The sequence below is a fragment of the Triticum aestivum genome, chromosome 2B (assembly GCF_018294505.1).
Source record: "Triticum aestivum cultivar Chinese Spring chromosome 2B, IWGSC CS RefSeq v2.1, whole genome shotgun sequence".
NCBI lineage: Eukaryota > Viridiplantae > Streptophyta > Magnoliopsida > Poales > Poaceae > Triticum > Triticum aestivum.
The window spans coordinates 169970678-169990154 of record NC_057798.1 but is presented as its reverse complement, the minus strand read 5'-3'; the positions used below and the strand labels follow the sequence as shown (position 1 = coordinate 169990154).

The 19477-nt window shown below is 47.7% G+C and overlaps 1 protein-coding gene across 1 annotated transcript; it reads right to left on the bottom strand.

Moving 5' to 3' along the window:
* Window positions 1-6650: 6650 nt before the first annotated feature.
* LOC123040969 (trehalose 6-phosphate phosphatase RA3) lies at window positions 6651-10174 on the bottom strand. Its single transcript, XM_044463676.1, has 9 exons — window positions 9785-10174; window positions 9538-9678; window positions 9335-9406; window positions 8781-8876; window positions 8553-8606; window positions 8076-8325; window positions 7690-7760; window positions 7491-7583; window positions 6651-7035 (listed from the first exon to the last, which is right to left on the bottom strand). The coding sequence occupies exons 1-9, from the start codon at window positions 10028-10030 to the stop codon at window positions 6982-6984; spliced, it is 1077 nt and encodes a 358-aa protein (XP_044319611.1). The 5' UTR covers window positions 10031-10174; the 3' UTR covers window positions 6651-6981.
* Between the last annotated feature and the right edge of the window lie 9303 nt (window positions 10175-19477).

Genomic DNA, 19477 nt, shown 5'->3' with positions numbered 1-19477 from the left:
CGCCACCGCGCTCCGGCCACGGGGCTAGTAGCCCATGCACATATTTTGTATTAACGATGTTGTGGAAGTTTAAATAAAGGGTGTGTTTTTATCATTAAAATAAAAGGAAAACTTTATGGGGTTCAGCGGAATGACGTGTGGCCGTGTCTTGATCGTTCCAGCGCGAACGGTTGCGGTTGCATGGAGAGCCTTGCGACATCGCATTGCCACGATTAGGGGTGACGGTCGCGCGTTATGCGTGTCCAATTCATTTACTACTATGTAAGTTGCTGGTTAAATTGTATTGCAAGAAATCTTGTCGTTGATACCATACCTTTTTTTAGCTGGGCTGCTGATATGATATTGTGTACCAAGAAGTTCAGTTCCAGACACAGTTCACCTCCAGCAAGCAAAGTGCAAAGCGCCAATAATTTTGAAGCATACAATTTGGCGAGGGTGTCAACATCCCTTCCTATAGGACGCCATGTTTGGTTAGTTAGGCTTTTTAACTAAGAGGGGAATGTGATATACAACGCTCGAGCCGTGGCTTGGACACGCGTCGGCTATGAGACCCCACCGTGCTCTGGCCACGGGGCTAGTAGCCCATCCACATATTTTGTATTGACGACATTGTGGAAGTTTAAATAATAAAAGGGTGTGTTTTTATCAGAAAAAGTAAAGGAAAACTTGATGGGTTCAGCGGACAGCGGGATGACGTGTGACCGTGCCTTTGATCGTTCCAGCGTGAACGGTTGCGGTTACGTGGAGAGCCTTGCGACATCGCGTTGCATCGATTAGGGGTAACGGTCGCGCGTTTTGCGCGTCCAATTCATTTACTATTATGTAAGTTGTTGGTTAAATTCTATTGCAATAAATCTCGTCGTTGATACCATACCTTTTTTTAGCTGGGCTGTCGATACAATACTGTGTGCCAAGAAGTTCAGTTCCAGCTACAGTCACCTCCAGCAAGCAAGGTGCAAAGCACCAATAATTTACGTACTAAACGCTGCCGGATCTCGCGTGCAATCTTGCTCAATCCTGTGACGCTGATACGTACAGCCATGCGTATGCATAGCGGCCAGCCACCCGGCGGCCATGCACGCATAGCCTCTTCGCTTTGCCCGTCTCCTTTCTGAAAAAATGAAGATGGCACACTAGTTTTCTCCCCGCTTTACTCGTCTTTCCTCCGTATATTTTGCCCTTTCCGCCGTGGCCACTCGCTGGCCCCGTGACCCGCCGGCGAACCCACGCACGCACGAGACCACGGCGGCCGCCGCGCGCGCTCGAGCTAGCTACGTACCCAGGACAGGACCACCACGCACCACCTTGCACCACGCACGCAGCGATCGATAAAAACATAAAGCTATCCATCTATCTAGCAAAGCCAGTACTGGTGCAACTTGGCGATCATGTGCACGGTCTTGTCATCGCTTTGGACCTAAGAAGAGGAAAAGAGCTCCTTTTAACACTCACTGCCTCGCGAATGTGACCAGCATGTGATCGCCCCTTGTAGCCCTGATTCGTGACATGCTTAAATATTAGGGTTCCATCCAGACACATAAAGAAGAGGAAGATTCACCGATTCACCACGAGTGGCGCTCAGTTCAGCAATATCTTATGCGTTTGCAGCCTAGATAGATCGATCCGTCACGCATGTACACCAATCATTTGTTATATCAGGGGAAAGCGACCTTGCTTTTCCCACAGATTTGAGGTTAAGTGGTTGGCTCCCAAGCGTTCCCTCTCTTGTGCCTCCAATTATTCCAACCCGGCAAGTGTGTGTCGGTTCCTTGTTTATGCATGCAAGCCTAGCTAGGGCACGCAGTTAATTGTTCTTTTGGGCGCCAAAGCATGGGTCACCATGTGTCTTTCCACGCATGGCACGACGATCGACCAAAGGTGGCAACCAATTAGGTCAGGTCCCCCACTTGTAAACCATTGGTAGGTGCATGCAGAAAAATCAAATGGACATCCTCATATGTACCGAGGGAAATGCTCGTTACACCGGACTCATGTGCCACTGACAAGGCACCGATTTTCGGTCACTCGCGGCTACGACGACATTTTCACGAAAGTGCAGTTTCTGGGGACCAAGAATATAAACTTTACGGTGTCCAAATGCATGAACAGTCAAGTGGAGTCCAACTCGTGGCCTGCCTGACCAGTTTCAGCAATGGGGCACTTGCTAAAACCGCTTTACACATAGTGGCGCCGTTGTCCGCTAGTGCTGTGTTCTTGCACGTTAAGGCATGGATGGAGCATTTCGAGTACAAGCTAGGCTGCCATAAAGAGGGCTTGTGCTACGCTTGTGTGGCCGGCTAGGCGATGCTTGCTTCTGGTCCAGAGGCACGGGTGGTTGTGCCTGGTTAGCTATGAAGCACCGATACGGCGACACTGATACGGCGATACGGGTACGGCGACATGGGATACGGCAATTTCTAGAAACATCAATACGGCGATACGGCGAGTATATATAAATAATTAATAAAATGACATGTAGTAAAAACAAACATAATAAAATGTGTGAGATCAAAACACATCTTCATGCTAAATTTCTAAAACCACTATTTTAGCTACACATAGGGATAAAAAATTGCATTGTTGTTCTATACAAATATGCCCTGAGAATGTGGATTTGTTTCTAAACGGGCAGCATATATAGTATTGATTGTGGTTATTGATAGAGACATAACATGCAACTTGGAGTAGATACCAAGCAGCTTCCCTAGCAGTGGGCAGTAGCATCACACATCAGCAAGCAAGCAATACCAAGAAGCAAGCACACATCACTCGGGGCTCGGGGGGAATCAGACGAGCACACAACAAGCGGTCAGGCCAGCACACGGGAACCAGTCAGCCAAGCACACAAGAAGCAGCTCTTGCGACGGCGGCGGAGAACACTCCAGTCAGAGTCAGTCGAGACGGCGGCGGCGAGCCACTCAGGCAGCGGCGGCTGTGCGCTCCTGCAGTCCCCCGTCCGATACAGAGAGTACAGAGCAAATGTTAGGGTTAGGTTTGTGGGCTTCTTATTGGGCTCGGGGCTGGCGACGTCCTTGCCGTGTCCAGCCCGTATCCTGCCGTCTCCACAGTGCGTATCGGAATTATTTTCTTTCTTTTCAAGTCAAAAATCGGGATACTCTTAGGATACACGTATCGGAGCCGTATCCTGCGTATCCGAGTATCGGTGGCGTGCAGTACGCCGATACACCAGTTCTGGCCGTATCGGTGCTTCGTAACTGGTTAGAGCATTACTAGTAGTACCCCTAAACCCTCAAACCCTTAAAAATAACTGTTTTTTTACGGGTTGAGACGAAAAAATCGCAAGAATAGAACCCCTTAACCCTTAAACCCTTAAATTTTTTTAGAGGCTCAACCCCTATACTCCTTCCCAGCCTGTAGAAACAGGGGTTGGCAGCCCAACCCCTCCCCGACCCGGTTTCCTCCTCTCGTTCGCGCGGGAGGGAGTTTTCAGCTCCCTCCCCAGATCCAGCCGCCGCCGTGCCTCCGGCCACCCTGCCCGCCTCCCCTCCCGCCGCGCCGCGCCCCGTCGCGCACCGCCCCGGCCGCCCCTCCGCCTCCCCGGCCTGCCCCGGCCGCCTCCCCGCCCCGTCCCGGCGCTCCGCCCCGTCCCGGCGCTCCGCCCCGCCGCGCCCCGGCGCTCCATCCCCGGCCGCCCCTCCGCCTCCCCGCACCGCCCCGCCGCCCACTTTCTATCCCCCACCCCCCATGCGTTTCGGCGGCGACCGCGAGACGAGGAGCTCCGCAGCGCTGCGGCAGCGACGAAGAGTGGCAGGTCCTGCGGCAGCCGCGCGACTCCACCCGACGACTACCGCATCCGCCGCGTGCATCACCGGTTGCCGCGCGTCGAGGAGTCCCGCAGGTCCCGCAACGGCCTCGGCGGGAGGACCTCGGCAGGCACCTAGCAACGGCAGCTGAAGTGCGAGGAGCGGGCACCAATGGCGGAGGCTTCGAGCGCGGGCATGGCGGCGGCCTCGAGTGCGGCGTGAAGCACAGCACCGCGGCGGCCTCGAGCGATTTGCGGAAGAGGATGGGTGGGAGAGATGCTTGATGTTGGGAGTAGCGGCGAAATTGCGCTCTCGGTGAGCCTGTGCACCGGCATGCCAAGTATTCCTCAAAGTGGAGTTGCAGCGTGGGCTGTGCTTGATGATGGGGAGCAGCAGCGTGGCCACTGAACTGTCACTGGCTTTAGATTTTCCTCAGGTATAAGTTGATGTTTTTCTTCAGTTTTGCCATACAAAAAGGTTAGATGCTATCAAATTGCCATGCCAATCTCAAGATAAATATGAACAGAACAAACTCTTAGATAAATGTGCCATGCTATTTTACAGAACACACGAACATTTTGCCACCTTGATACATAACTGAATTTTTGGGCAGTAAGTTCAGTTCTCATTTTTGAGTTATCATGCTTTTTTTACACAACTATAATCTTTTTGCCATGGCAAATTTTGGGTCCCAGGTCACAAGGCAAATGTAGGATTGCTCTTATCTAAAAACACGACAAATGTAAAACATGGCAAATTCTGAAATTTCTACACCATGTCAAACTTTGCTCAAACATTGTTGTAATAATTTGAATGATTATTGTTTTTATTCGGTGTTGTAATAATAACTAGAATGATTACTGTTTTATGTCAATTGTGATGGAATTTGTGATATGTCATATGATGAAATGTGTGATATATGAAATGACAGTTTTAAAGGTTGGGGTTGAGGCAAAGACTAGAACCCTCAAATCCAACCCTTAAAGCAGTTTACGGGTTGGGTTTGAGGGTTCTAGTCTTTGCCCCTGTTTTTCAACCCTTAAAAGTGTCAAAAACTGGCACTTCTCAATCCTTAAAACTGCTACAAATGTTTGAGGGTTTGAGGGTTCTATTAGTAATGCTCTTAGCTTGGCTAGCTACCCCCACACCATGCCTTTGATCGATCGCTTTATTGTTTCCTATTCATGTTGGTTCTCTGATGCCGATTCACCCCATCACATGCAACGGCAAAAGGCATCAGCATCAGCACCGGCTGCTGTACGTACGCGTCCAAGTTACGTCTGGGCGAGAAATTTCGACGAAATCGGAAGGAGAAATTCTCAAGCATGCGTATGGAAGGAGAATCTCCATATATGAATGTGGTGATGCCCATGTCGACGTCTCGCTAGCTCGTTTGGGCCAAAAGGGCGGGAGAATAATTAAAAGGGAGTAGCTTACTGTCTCCGATGGGTGTGTGTAGGCCATATTCGAGAAGATTTGGTGTTCCCTTACTGTTTCTACTCCGACCGTAAAGAACTGGAGCACATAATAATCGGTGCTTGCGCTGTCTGCCGTCGCAACTTGCAAGGCGGAGATCGATCAACCGAGGATCGAATCAGTGCCGATCGATCGACGTCAAAATATAGTATGTTTGGTTGCGAGATCAGTTAAACAAAGGGGGTGGATGTTTAATCACAGCCAGGTAGGTGAAGGCGATGCATCATCATGCATGCATGTGTGAGCCAAGTAGTAGGAGTAGTAGAGTATTCTTGGTCGTGACACGTGATTCGATGCTGCGACCGACCGAGATCGATGGAAGCATGGGCGCAGGGACTGCTCGAGCGCAGGCTGCACCGGCCGATACGCCGAAGTTAATGAGACGTACGCTAGCTACTGCTGCGTGCAGGGCAGGGGGAGGCCGGCCGGCCGGGGCCTCGGTCCGTTGGCCGTCAGGGGGGAACATGTGCGGCCCCGGAAAAGGCGACTCCAGACTCCACAGAGGGAGGAGCTAGCTAGCCCCTGCCGTGGGACGGAGCGGTGGTAGCTGCATGTCGGCATCGGCATCGGCATCGGCATCGGCATCGGCATCGGCGCATTGTTTCCGCTGCGATCTTCGTCGTGCTCGACGCGCGCGCATTAACTCAACGAGCCAGGAAAGCTACCGGCCGGCCTCGTCGCCATGCATATGCATGCGTGGTCCAAGCAGAAGCAGAGAGGCCCAGACACAGAGCTCGATCGATGAGAGCTCAGTCGTCGCCCACCATGTGGGATCCTTGCCGTTTCTACCCATGGGAACCCGTGGAGAAATGGTGCGATCCAAGTAGGAGTACCCGGCCACTGCTGATCCAGCAGACAGGCCCTTTTCGAGGGCAACGTTTTGGCGCCACCCCATTGATGACGCGTCGATCCGTCCATGCATGCATAGCAGCAGCAGCGCGCAGAAGCAAGCGGCAGCTTTCCCAGCCCACAGACCAGCCAGATCTCTCTTCCTGGATCGAGAAGGAGGAGTAGCAATGGCATCGCATGCACTACTCGATCCGTCTTCTCGGTAATCGGTCTGCGGAATTTACTACGCTACCAGCATGCAGTGCCATGCCATGCATTGATCTGAAGGCGCAGGCTTGGCCGTACAGGGGCAAGCAAGCAGGCCGGCCGGCCGGCCTTGGTAGTTCTGACTTCTCACACATGCATACACGAACGGTCCATGCGTTTACGAACTGTTGGCAAATCCGTCTGTGCATACCCATATGCATGCACTGTGCACTTCGCAACAGAGACTCGATCGCATGCCATGTTGTTTAAGTTCTCCCTTAATCGCATGCCGTATTTTCTTTTCCCACCAACAGCAGTGACAACTAGCATAGCTACTTGTCAACAGAGATCACATCATCACAAGCTAACGAGGAAGGAAGCAAGCGAGAACATTTTTATAGTGCGGGGTGAGAAAAGGGAGGGCTACTTTGTCACTCCCATTTCTGTCATAGCTAATAACGGAAGGCTAATTACAAGACCTTGCGAGAAGGATACAGTAATAGAAACCTTCAAAGCCAAGGCCTAGCACTGCTCGATCTGGATCTTATACATCGATCCCAACACGCATGCATGCATTGTTCTACTAAAATCAAACGCCAAAGACACCACCAAGTCCAAGAAGGAACAAGCTAGACTTGATGCACTAGCTATATAGGTTGCTCGATCTCCATGTTGAGTTAGAGCTAGAGGGCTGTTGATCAATGAATTACCCCTTCTTTGTCCCGTTGCTCTTCACCAGCTTGCGCAGGAACTCCTTTACCTGCATAACATGACCAAGCCTGGTTACACATATGAAAACAAATTTCATGTCAAACTCAAAACCCCATGTTTACTACTCCCTCCGTTCCTAAATAATTGTCTTTCTAGAGATTTCAACAAGTGACTACATACGGAGCAAAATGAGTGAATCTACACTCTAAAACATGTCTACGTACATCCGTATGTTGTAGTCCATTTGAGATGGCTAGAAAAACAATTATTTGGGAACGGAGGGAGTAGAAGAAAAGCGCCATGCCGAACATTTCATACACCTAACTGCTAGCTAGCCCTACTAATGCAACAGTGACCACAATATATAGTAGTTGCTTTAGGTAGGTAGCTATCTAGCCGTGCTAACTTTAGAAAGCATAAAATGACTGCACAAAAATAGGCATGCAGCTAATATACATTCCATATCAATGCATATATACATACATATAGTGGAGTATTGTATACCTCAGCAGGCTCACGCAGAGAGTAGGACGCGCTTGTGTCCTTTGGAAACTTGGTCACGAGGATCCCGATGCCTTGTCCCATGTTGCGCAGCACCTATTTTGATTTTTTTTATTTTTTGCAAAAAAGGGCTCAGTTCATCGGACTAGATCGATAGAGCGCATCAGCTCAAAAGAGAGGACAGGTGCAGCGCGTACTATACCTTGAATGCATCCTCGTCCGTGCGGTCATCCCCGATGTATATCGGGAAAACGTCGCCGCGCCCCGCATAGCCTGCAAAGGAAAAAACCATCCAAAAACCTAGTGTGAATATTTATGAAGCAAGTAACTAACAAGACGTGTACTCCCTTCGTTCGAAATTACTTGTCTCGAAGATGGATGTATGTAGAACTAAAATACGTCTAGATACATCCATTTCTGCGACAAGTAATTCCGAACAGGGGGAATATGAAGCAGCATCAACACTTATGCATTTACTATGTGATGTGTTTTTTCTTTTTCTAAACAAATCAACGGGCTGCGCCGTCGATTTCCATTAAAGAAACCGCCACCGTTACGACAATTGTGATGTGCCGTGCAAGAACTCACCGAGAGACTTGAGCAAGAACTTGAGGGCGTATCCCTTGTCCCACTCGATGGAGGGCCGGATCTCGAGAACCTTTCTCCCCTTGGTGAGGCAGAGTTTCGGGTAGTCGTGCAGCACCGCCCTCACCTCCCTGCCCAGAACGTCCCACTCCGCCTCCTCGACGCAGCGGAAGTGCACCGAGAGGCAGAACTTGTTGTTCTCCACCATGGCCCCCGGGATGGACTCCATCTTCGCCGTCAGCGTCTCATACACCTGCAAATTAATCCATCCGGACCACACTTGTCAGCAAATCGTTTACATTCTAGCTAGTATTCTATTAGTAGCTAGGTGTACTAGTAGCAGTGTAGTGGACTCGATGGCGAGAAAAAAAGTACACCAAGATTAGTACTCGTTGATTAGGAATATTATTTCTCAGGTACAGTACGTAGTTAAATTAATCTCTCACTGGTGAAACACAGGGTCAGGTCGTGCATGCCTACCTCCTGAATGACAGGCAAGAACTCGGTCGCCGGCTGGCACAGAACCTCGTCAGCCTGCGTAGACAAACCGAACAACCACTCAATCACGCAGCTCACAAGCGACTTAATTACAGCAAACAAAAAAATTAGGGCCAAGAAAAGTCTCTTTCACGAGGACTGTAGACAGAGAGAGAGAATAAGTCAAGAAGAAAATTCGGAGAAAGGGAGATGTCGACTAACTTAACTAACCTTTGCCTTGTGGTTGGACACTTTGGTGGGGCCCTTGATGTCCATGCCGTGGCTCCCGGCGTAGTACAGCTCCTCCAGTTTCACAAAGTTGAACACCTGAGTATATTTTGCACCGCAACACATGACCATAAATACAAATACAGTGATCTTTTTTTTTTCGTGCGTAGGCAAAACATACAGGAATGAGCAAAAGGGTCCCGGCCTTTCTGTGGGCGGAAGTAGTACTGCGAGGAAACGCTCATAAAAACAATCGCTATCGCTATCGCTAACGCTCATAAAACCAAATGCGGCATGCATGCCATGTCATGTGGACGGTGAAAATCACGGCCAAATATAACAAAATGGAACCTGGAAGATTCCGTTTACGGTGCACGCTGGTGGAGCCGTGGTGTGAGGTGCAAGGCTAGGGCCCCCCGGAGGAGAGGGAGAAAAAAACAATCCGGCTTCTTTTACAGCACCAAGAAAGCAACAAAAAAAATGCAACGGCTGCAGCAGCAGCAGCAGCAAGGAACCAAGAAAGTAGCACTAGAGGATATGTTGGCGCTGGAATGTACCTTGTCTCTGCATCTCCCACTCACGATGGCGGTCGGGAAATGCTGGGCGACGCCCCTCACCGCCTCCCTCATCTGCGTCAATCAAAGAGAAAAATGAGAACAGGACACTGCGGAGGAAACCTCTGTAAACAGAGCATGCTCTGCTTCGATCGCGTCGCGGAAAGGATGCAGAAGATACGGAACGAGGGAGGAAGGAGACTGACCTCCTCGGTCATGACGGCGCGGTCGGGGTCCTCGACGATCGGCGAAAGGGTGCCGTCGTAGTCGAGGAACATGACGATCTGCTTCCCCTCAGCCGCCGCGAGCACGCCCTCGAACCACTCCAATGCTGACGGGTGCTTCTCCTGCGATCCAGGCAAAGATTCGTCAATAATTAGTTGAAGAGAGGGAGGGAGGGTGAGAAAGAGAGCAAGCAGCAGCCATGGGTGCATGTGAAAGAAAGAAACTTACGATCCACTCCTCGTGGTCGGCGCCGGCGGGGGACATGGCGTGGCGGGGCGAGGAGGCCTTCATCGAGTCCAGCAGAGACCCGGCCATCAGCACCCCCGAGGTGGCGAGGTCCATGCGGCCCAGAGCGGCCTTCCTGCAGTCGCGCGCTCTCCGCGGCGGGAACGACGCGAAATGGCGACCCGGCTGCGCCGGCGCCGCCACGGCGGTGACCGCGTCCTCGGCAGCAAAGGCGGCGTGGTTCGTCATGACGAGAGCACGGACCGACACAGGGAGGGAGACCGAAGAAGCGGTGGGAGAAAGCAACAAGGTGCGTGGGCTTCAACGGGAGCAACGGACGAAGAGAAGGAGAAGATGTGATGGCGATGGTTCGGGGGGAGTGGAGGAGGGAGAGGAAGGTGGTTTGATGGTTGGGGCGGTGGAATCCGGGTCTATATATAGGGCGTAAGGGCTGGCCCACCTCTCCGAATTTCTGATGCGGAAGTGCAACATTTTGATGCTTGGCGAATACCTCGGGCAAAGAAGAATATGTATACTCCAAGTATTTTGCGCTTCATGTTACTCCAAGAGTAATAGTGAGGCGATATGTTTATCTTGAAATACTCCCTCCGTTTTCAAATATAAGTCTGTTTAGAGATTCCAACAAGTGACTATATACGTAGTAAAGTGAGTGAATCTACACTTTAAAATATGTCTACATACATCCGTATGTTATAATCCATTTAAAATGTTTAAAAAGACTTGTATTTAGGAACGAAGGGAATACAAAAATTGCATGACCTTTTCTTCTACTACTTGTTTTTGCTGATAATGTCACGTCACTTCTATGCCAAATATGGCGATGTCGCATAGCGGTCGACGGAGGCTTGGGTAACTTACTATGCACATTATACATTATAAGGTAAATAACGTATAGTGGAACCTTCCTCATGGTCGAGGAGCCAAGTCCAGGGTACGTAGCACGACTTCAACCCTGGTCTTGTAGCAGAAACTCAAGGTATTATGAATTTGATTTTACCACGTGCGAGTGTATGCCTTGATTTCATACTTCTTGTTGGCATCTACATATCATGGTTTCGAGTTGAATGTGAAAATTTATTTCTAAGTGACCACTCAATGCCCTAAGTTATTTGTACTGATTTTGCAAAATTCAATCCCTTCAGATTTTGTCGAGTCCCAATTGACATTGAAAAGTGCAACTTTATTTCATGGAAAGTGCATCATGTACCTTTTTCGGAAGTGAGAAAAATGCACTTTTTAGTAAAATGAAGATCACTTTTCGGAATCGATTGTGCCTTAACAAAATCTCAGCCAGGTATGGCATGGACGAATCATTTTCTTATTTGCACTTAAGCCGATTAAAGCATAGACGTACCATTTTCTTGTTTGCACCTGCAAATATTGCAACACAATTTACTCCCGTGAGAAAGTCATAATCAAAAATTGGGAATTCCATGTCTGGTATAGGAACGCTACAAAAGTTACTGGTACCATATTTTAACATTAATACTCAAAACTAAGTGCTAACAATTTGAAGTATGAAAAACACAGTAATGGACTACAAATTGATTGAATGAATGAGAAAATGGAAACTAAATTTATTTTCATGCTATATTTTTTCAACCAACCTTTCCCCTTTCCATTACTTTTGATACTAGAAGTATACAATTTATTGGATATATGAAGAGAAAAAGGAAAGAAAGCGAACATTACCAAAAAAACTGATGCAGTACATGCCCGCAATCTGACACTGTACTACATGGCAAAAACCTAGTAGTCTTTGACACATGTACTACATGGCAAAAACACAGTTTGGTCTTTGTCGTCTGTCCCGACAAAAGGCTGACAACAAATTACCTGATTCATGTAGTGTAACCCTATCAAGTTTTTTTATTAAAAGGATTTCTAAAGGAGTTTAGAAGGATTCTAATCCTAAGATTTGTTTTTCTTGCACGCCTTGTTTGATTTGTATGATTACAACCCATAGAAATTTTCCTTAGAATTCATTTGTAATAATTTCATAGGAAAATTTTCATTCGCTCCAACCATTTGATGTTTTCTTGTGCACAATCAAACACTCATACTATTCTTGTAGAATCCAAGATGACATGCCACTCATTTTTTTTCTTTTTTCTTTCTATTCCTATGTTTTACAAATCCGCAAAATCGAAGAGACCCCACAATGCAGAGCGCAACCAAAATAAGGAACGGTTACATGGTTTTACAGACCAACATAAGAGGCTAGCACATGAGAAAAAACAAAAAGCGAGCTAACCCTGTTGGAAATATGCCCTAGAGGCAATAATAAAAGTGTTATTATTATATTTCTTTGTTCATGATAATAGTCTTTTATTCATGCTATAACTGTATTATCCGGAAATCATAATACACGTGTGAATACATAGACCACAATATGTCCCTAGTGAACCTCTAGTTGACTAGCTCGTTGTGATCAACAGATAGTCATGGTTTCCTGGCTATGGACATTGGATGTCGTTGATAATGGGATCACATCATTAGGAGAATGATATGATGGACAAGACCCAATCCTAAGCATAGCACAAAGGTCGATTAGTTCGTTTGCTAGAGCTTTTCCAATGTCAAGTATCTCTTCCTTAGACCATGAGATCGTGTAACTCCCGGATACCGTAGGAGTGCTTTGGGTGTACCAAACGTCACAACGTAACTGGGTGACTATAAAGGTGCATTACAGGTATCTCCGAAAGTGTCTGTTGGGTTGACACGGATCGAGACTGGGATTTGTCACTCCGTGTTACGGAGAGGTATCACTGGGCCCACTCGGTAGTGCATCATCATAATGAGCTCAAGGTGGCCAAGTGTCTGGTCACGGGATCATGCATTACGGTACGAGTAAAGTGACTTGCCGGTAACGAGACTGAACGAGGTATTGGGATACCGACGATCGAGTCTCGGGCAAGTAACATACCGTCTGATAAAGGGAATAGTATACGGGGTTGCTTGAACCCTTGACATCGTGGTTCATCCGATGACAACATCGAGGAGCATGTGGGAGCCAACATGGGTATCCAGATCCCGCTGTTGGTTATTGACCTGAGAGCATCTCGGTCATGTCTGCATGTCTCCCGAACCCGTAGGGTCTACACACTTAAGGTTCGGTGACGCTAGGGTTAATAGGAAGACTTGTATGTGATTACCGAGTGTTGTTCAGAGTCCCGGATGAGATCCCGGACGTCACGAGGAGTTCCGGAATGGTCCGGAGGTAAAGATTTATATATGGAAAGTTGTTAAACGGACTCCGGAAAGTTTCGGGGGCATACCGGTATTGTACCGGGGCCACCGGAAGGGTTCCGGGGGTCCACCGGGAGGGGCCACCCCTCCCGGGGGGGGGGCACATGGGCTGTGTGGGAGAGGGAGCCAGCCCCTGGTGGGCTGGGCGCGCCTCCCCACCTAGGCCCATGCGGCTAAGGCATGGGAGGGGGAAACCCTAAAGGGGGCGCCCCCCTAGCTTGGGGGGGCAAGCCTCCCCTCTTTCCCCTCTCCCTTTGGCCGCCGCCCCCCTCTAGGGTTTCCCCTAGAGGGCCGGCCCCCCTTGCCCCTTCCCCTATAAATAGAGGGGTGAGGGGAGGGCAGCCACACCACAAGCCAAGGCGCAGCCCCTCCCCTCCCCAACACCTCTCCTCCTCCGTACGTGCTTGGCGAAGCCCTGTCGGAGTACTGCTGCACCAACAACACCACGCCGTCGTGCTGCCGTTGGAGCTGTCTTCCTCAACCTCTCCTTCCTCCTTGCTGGATCAAGACGGAGGAGACGTCGCCCGTACCGTACGTGTGTTGAACGCGGAGGTGCTGTCCGTTCAGCACTTGGTCATCGGTGATCCGAATCACGTCGAGTACGACTCCATCATCACCATCCCCTTGAACGCTTCCGCACTCGATCTACAAGTGGTATGTAGATGCAAACTCACTCCCTTGACTCGTTGCTTAGATGAACTCATAGATGGATCTTGGTGAAACCGTAGGAAAAATTTTAATTTTCTGCAACGTTCCCCAACAGTGGCATCATGAGCCTAGGTCTATGCGTAGTTCTCTTTGCACGAGTAGAACACAATTTTGTTGTGGGCGTAGATCTTGTCAACTTGCTTGCCGCTACTAGTCTTATCTTGCTTCAGCGGTATTGTGGGATGAAGCGGCCCGGACCAACCTTACACGTACGCTTACGTGAGACCGGTTCCACCGACTAACATGCACTAGTTGCATAAGGTGGCTGGCGGGTGTCTGTCTCTCCCACTTTAGTTGAAGTGGATTCGATGAAAAGGGTCCTTATGAAGGGTAAATAGAAGTTGACAAGATCACGTTGTGGTTATTCGTAGGTAAGAAAACGTTCTTGCTAGAACCCAATTGCAGCCACGTAAAAGATGCAACAACAATTAGAGGACGTCTAACTTGTTTTTGCAGCAATTGTCATGTGATGTGATATGGCCAGAAGTTGTGATGAATGATGAATGATATATTGTGATGTATGAGATCATGTTCTTGTAATAGGAATCACGACTTGCATGTCGATGAGTATGACAACCGGCAGGAGCCATAGGAGTTGTCTTTATTTTTGTATGACCTGCGTGTCATTGAAGAACGCCATGTAAACTACTTTACTTTATTGCTAAACGCGTTAGTCATAGAAGTAGAAGTAGTCGTTGGCGTGACAACTTCATGAAGACACGATGATGGAGATCATGATGATGGAGATCATGGTGTCATGCCGGTGACAAGATGATCATGGAGCCCCGAAGATGAAGATCAAAGGAGCTATATGATATTGGCCATATCATGTCACTACTTTATATAATTGCATGTGATGTTTATTATGTTTTATGCATCTTGTTTACTTAGAACGACGGTAGTAAATAAGATGATCCCTTACAACAATTTCAAGAAGTGTTCTCCCCTAACTGTGCACCGTTGCTAAAGTTCGTCGTTTCGAAGCACCACGTGATGATCGGGTGTGATAGATCCTTACGTTCACATACAACGGGTGTAAGACAGTTTTACACATGCAAAACACTTAGGGTTAACTTGACGAGCCTAGCATGTACAGACATGGCCTCGGAACACGGAGACCGAAAGGTCGAACACGAGTCGTATGGAAGATACGATCAACATGAGAATGTTCACCGACGATGACTAGTCCGTCTCACGTGATGATCGGACACGGCCTAGTCGACTCGGATCGTGTAACACTTAGATGACTAGAGGGATGTCAAATCTGAGTGGGAGTTCATTCAATAATTTGATTAGATGAACTTAATTATCATGAACTTAGTCTAAAACCTTTTGCAAATATGTCTTGTAGATCAAATGGCCAACGCTCATGTCAACTTGAACTTCAACGCGTTCCTAGAGAAAACCAAGCTGAAAGATGATGGCAGCAACTATACGGACTGGGTCCGGAACCTGAGGATCATCCTCATAGCTGCCAGGAAACAATATGTCCTAGAAGGACCGCTAGGTGACGCTCCCGTCCCAGAGAACCAAGACATTATGAATGCTTGGCAGTCTCGTGCTGATGATTACTCCCTCGTTCAGTGCGGCATGCTTTACAGCTTAGAACCGGGGCTCCAAAAGCGTTTTGAGCATCACGGAGCATATGAGATGTTCGAGGAGCTGAAACTAGTTTTCCAAGCTCACGCCCGGGTCGAGAGATATGACATCTCCGACAAGTTCTATAGTTGTAAGATGGAGGAAAATAGTTCTGTCAGTGAGCACATACTCAAGATGTCTGGGTTGCACAACCGTATGACCCAGCTGAATATTAACCTCCCTGATGAGGCAGTCATTGACAGAATCCTTCAGTCGCTCCCACCAAGCTACAAGAGCTTTGTGATGAACTACAATATGCAGGGGATGGTAAAGACCATTCCTGAAGTATTTTCTATGCTGAAGTCAGCAGAGGTTGAAATCAAGAAAGAACATCAAGTGTTGATGGTCAATAAGACCACTAAGTTCAAGAAGGGCAAGGGTAAGAAGAACTTCAAGAAGGACGGCAAGGAGGTTGCCGCGCCCGGTAAGCCAGTTGCCGGGAAGAAGTCAAAGAATGGACCCAAGCCTGAGACTGAGTGCTTTTATTGCAAGGGGAAGGGTCACTGGAAGCGGAACTGCCCCAAATACTTAGCGGATAAGAAGGCCGGCAACACTAAAGGTATATTTGATATACATGTAATTGATGTGTACCTTACCAGTACTCGTAGTAACTCCTGGGTATTTGATACCGGTGCCGTTGCTCATATTTGTAACTCACAGCAGGAGCTGCGGAATAAGCGGAGACTGGCGAAGGACGAGGTGACGATGCGCGTCGGGAACGGTTCCAAGGTCGATGTGATCGCAGTCGGCACGCTACCTCTACATTTACCTACGGGATTAGTTATAAACCTTAATAATTGTTATTTTGTGCCAAGTTTGAGCATGAACATTGTATCTGGATCTCGTTTGATACGAGATGGCTACTCATTTAAATCCGAGAATAATGGTTGTTCTATTTATATGAGAGATATGTTTTATGGTCATGCCCCTATGGTCAATGGTTTATTCATAATGAATCTCGAGCGTAATGTTACACATATTCATAGTGTGAATACCAAAAGATGTAAAGTTGATAACGATAGTCCCACATACTTGTGGCACTGCCGCCTTGGTCACATTGGTGTCAAGCGCATGAAGAAACTCCATGCTGATGGACTTTTGGAGTCTCTCGATTATGAATCGTTTGACACATGCGAACCATGCCTCATGGGCAAGATGACCAAGACTCCGTTCTCCGGAACAATGGAGCGAGCAACCAACTTGTTGGAAATCATACATACCGATGTGTGCGGTCCAATGAGCGTTGAGGCTCGCGGAGGATATCGTTATGTTCTCACTCTCACTGATGACTTGAGTAGATATGGGTATGTCTACTTAATGAAACACAAGTCTGAGACCTTTGAAAAGTTCAAGGAATTTCAGAATGAGGTAGAGAATCAACGTGACCGAAAGATAAAATTCCTACGATCAGATCGTGGAGGAGAATACTTAAGTCACGAATTTGGTACACACTTAAGGAAATGTGGAATCGTTTCACAACTAACGCCGCCTGGAACACCTCAGCGTAACGGTGTGTCCGAACGTCGTAATCGCACTCTATTAGATATGGTGCGGTCTATGATGTCTCTTACCGATTTACCACTATCATTTTGGGGATACGCTCTAGAGACAGCTACATTCACTTTAAATAGGGCACCGTCTAAATCCGTTGAGACGACACCGTATGAATTATGGTTTGGGAAGAAACCTAAGCTGTCGTTTCTAAAAGTTTGGGGATGCGATGCTTATGTCAAGAAACTTCAACCTGAAAAGCTCGAACCCAAGTCGGAAAAATGCGTCTTCATAGGATACCCTAAGGAAACCATTGGGTATACCTTCTACTTAAGATCCGAGGGCAAGATCTTTGTTGCCAAGAACGGATCCTTTCTGGAAAAAGAGTTTCTCTCGAAAGAAGTAAGTGGGAGGAAAGTAGAACTCGATGAAGTACTACCTCTTGAACGGGAAAGTAGTGCAGCCCAGGAAAATGTTCCTGTGATGCCTACACCAACTGAAGAGAAAAATAATGATGATCAAGGTACTTCGGATCAAGTTGCTACTGAACTTCGTAGGTCCACAAGGACACGTTCCGCACCAGAGTGGTACGGCAACCCTGTCCTGGAAATCATGTTGTTAGACAACGGTGAACCTTCGAACTATGAAGAAGCGATGGCGGGCCCAGATTCCAACAAATGGCTTGGAGCCATGAAATCCGAGATAGAATCCATGTATGAAAACAAAGTATGGACTTTGACTGACTTGCCCGATGATCGGCGAGCGATAGAAAACAAATGGATCTTTAAGAAGAAGACGGACGCGGATGGTAATGTCACCATCTATAAAGCTCGACTTGTCGCTAAGGGTTATCGGCAAGTTCAAGGGATTGACTACGATGAGACTTTCTCTCCCGTAGCGAAGCTTAAGTCCGTCCGAATCATGTTAGCAATTGCCGCATACTATGATTATGAGATATGGCAGATGGACGTCAAAACGGCATTCCTTAACGGTTATCTTAAGGAAGAGCTGTATATGATGCAGCCAGAAGGTTTCGTCGATCCTAAGAACGCTAACAAAGTATGCAAGCTCCAGCGATCCATTTATGGGCTGGTGCAAGCATCTCGGAGTTGGAACATTCGCTTTGATGAGATGATCAAAGCGTTTGGGTTTATGCAGACTTATGGAGAAGCCTGCGTTTACAAGAAAGTGAGTGGGAGCTCTGTAGCATTTCTCATATTATATGTAGATGACATACTTTTGATGGGAAATGATATAGAATTCTTGGACAGCATTAAGGCCTACTTGAATAAGTGTTTTTCAATGAAGGACCTTGGAGAAGCTGCTTATATATTAGGCATCAAGATCTATAGAAATAGATCGAGACGCCTCATAGGTCTTTCACAAAGCACATACCTTGATAAAATTTTGAAGAAGTTCAAAATGGATCAGTCCAAGAAGGGGTTCTTGCCTGTATTGCAAGGTGTGAGATTGAGCTCGGCTCAATGCCCGACCACGGCAAAAGATATAGAAGAGATGAGTGTCATCCCCTATGCTTCAGCCATAGGATCTATTATGTATGCCATGCTGTGTACCAGACCTGATGTAAACCTTGCCGTAAGTTTGGTAGGAAGGTACCAAAGTAATCCCGGCAAGGAACACTGGACAGCGGTCAAGAATATCCTGAAGTACCTGAAAAGGACAAAGGACATGTTTCTCGTTTATGGAGGTGACGAAGAGCTCGTCGTAAAGGGTTACGTCGACGCTAGCTTTGACACAGATCTGGATGACTCTAAGTCACAAACCGGATACGTGTATATGTTGAATGGTGGAGCAGTAAGCTGGTGCAGCTGCAAGCAGAGCGTCGTGGCGGGATCTACATGTGAAGCGGAGTACATGGCAGCCTCGGAGGCAGCGCATGAAGCTATTTGGGTGAAGGAGTTCATCACCGACCTAGGAGTCATACCCAATGCGTCGGGGCCGATCAAACTTTTCTGTGACAATACTGGAGCTATTGCCCTTGCGAAGGAGCCCAGATTTCACAAGAAGACCAGGCACATCAAGCGTCGTTTCAACTCCATCCGTGAGAATGTTCAAGATGGAGACATAGAAATTTGCAAAGTACATACAGATCTGAATGTCGCAGATCCGTTGACTAAACCTCTCTCGCGAGCGAAACATGATCAACACCAGAACTCTATGGGTGTTCGATTCATCACAATGTAACTAGATTATTGACTCTAGTGCAAGTGGGAGACTGTTGGAAATATGCCCTAGAGGCAATAATAAAAGTGTTATTATTATATTTCTTTGTTCATGATAATAGTCTTTTATTCATGCTATAACTGTATTATCCGGAAATCGTAATACACGTGTGAATACATAGACCACAATATGTCCCTAGTGAGCCTCTAGTTGACTAGCTCGTTGTGATCAACAGATAGTCATGGTTTCCTGGCTATGGACATTGGATGTCGTTGATAACGGGATCACATCATTAGGAGAATGATGTGATGGACAAGACCCAATCCTAAGCATAGCACAAAGGTCGGTTAGTTCGTTTGCTAGAGCTTTTCCAATGTCAAGTATCTCTTCCTTAGACCATGAGAT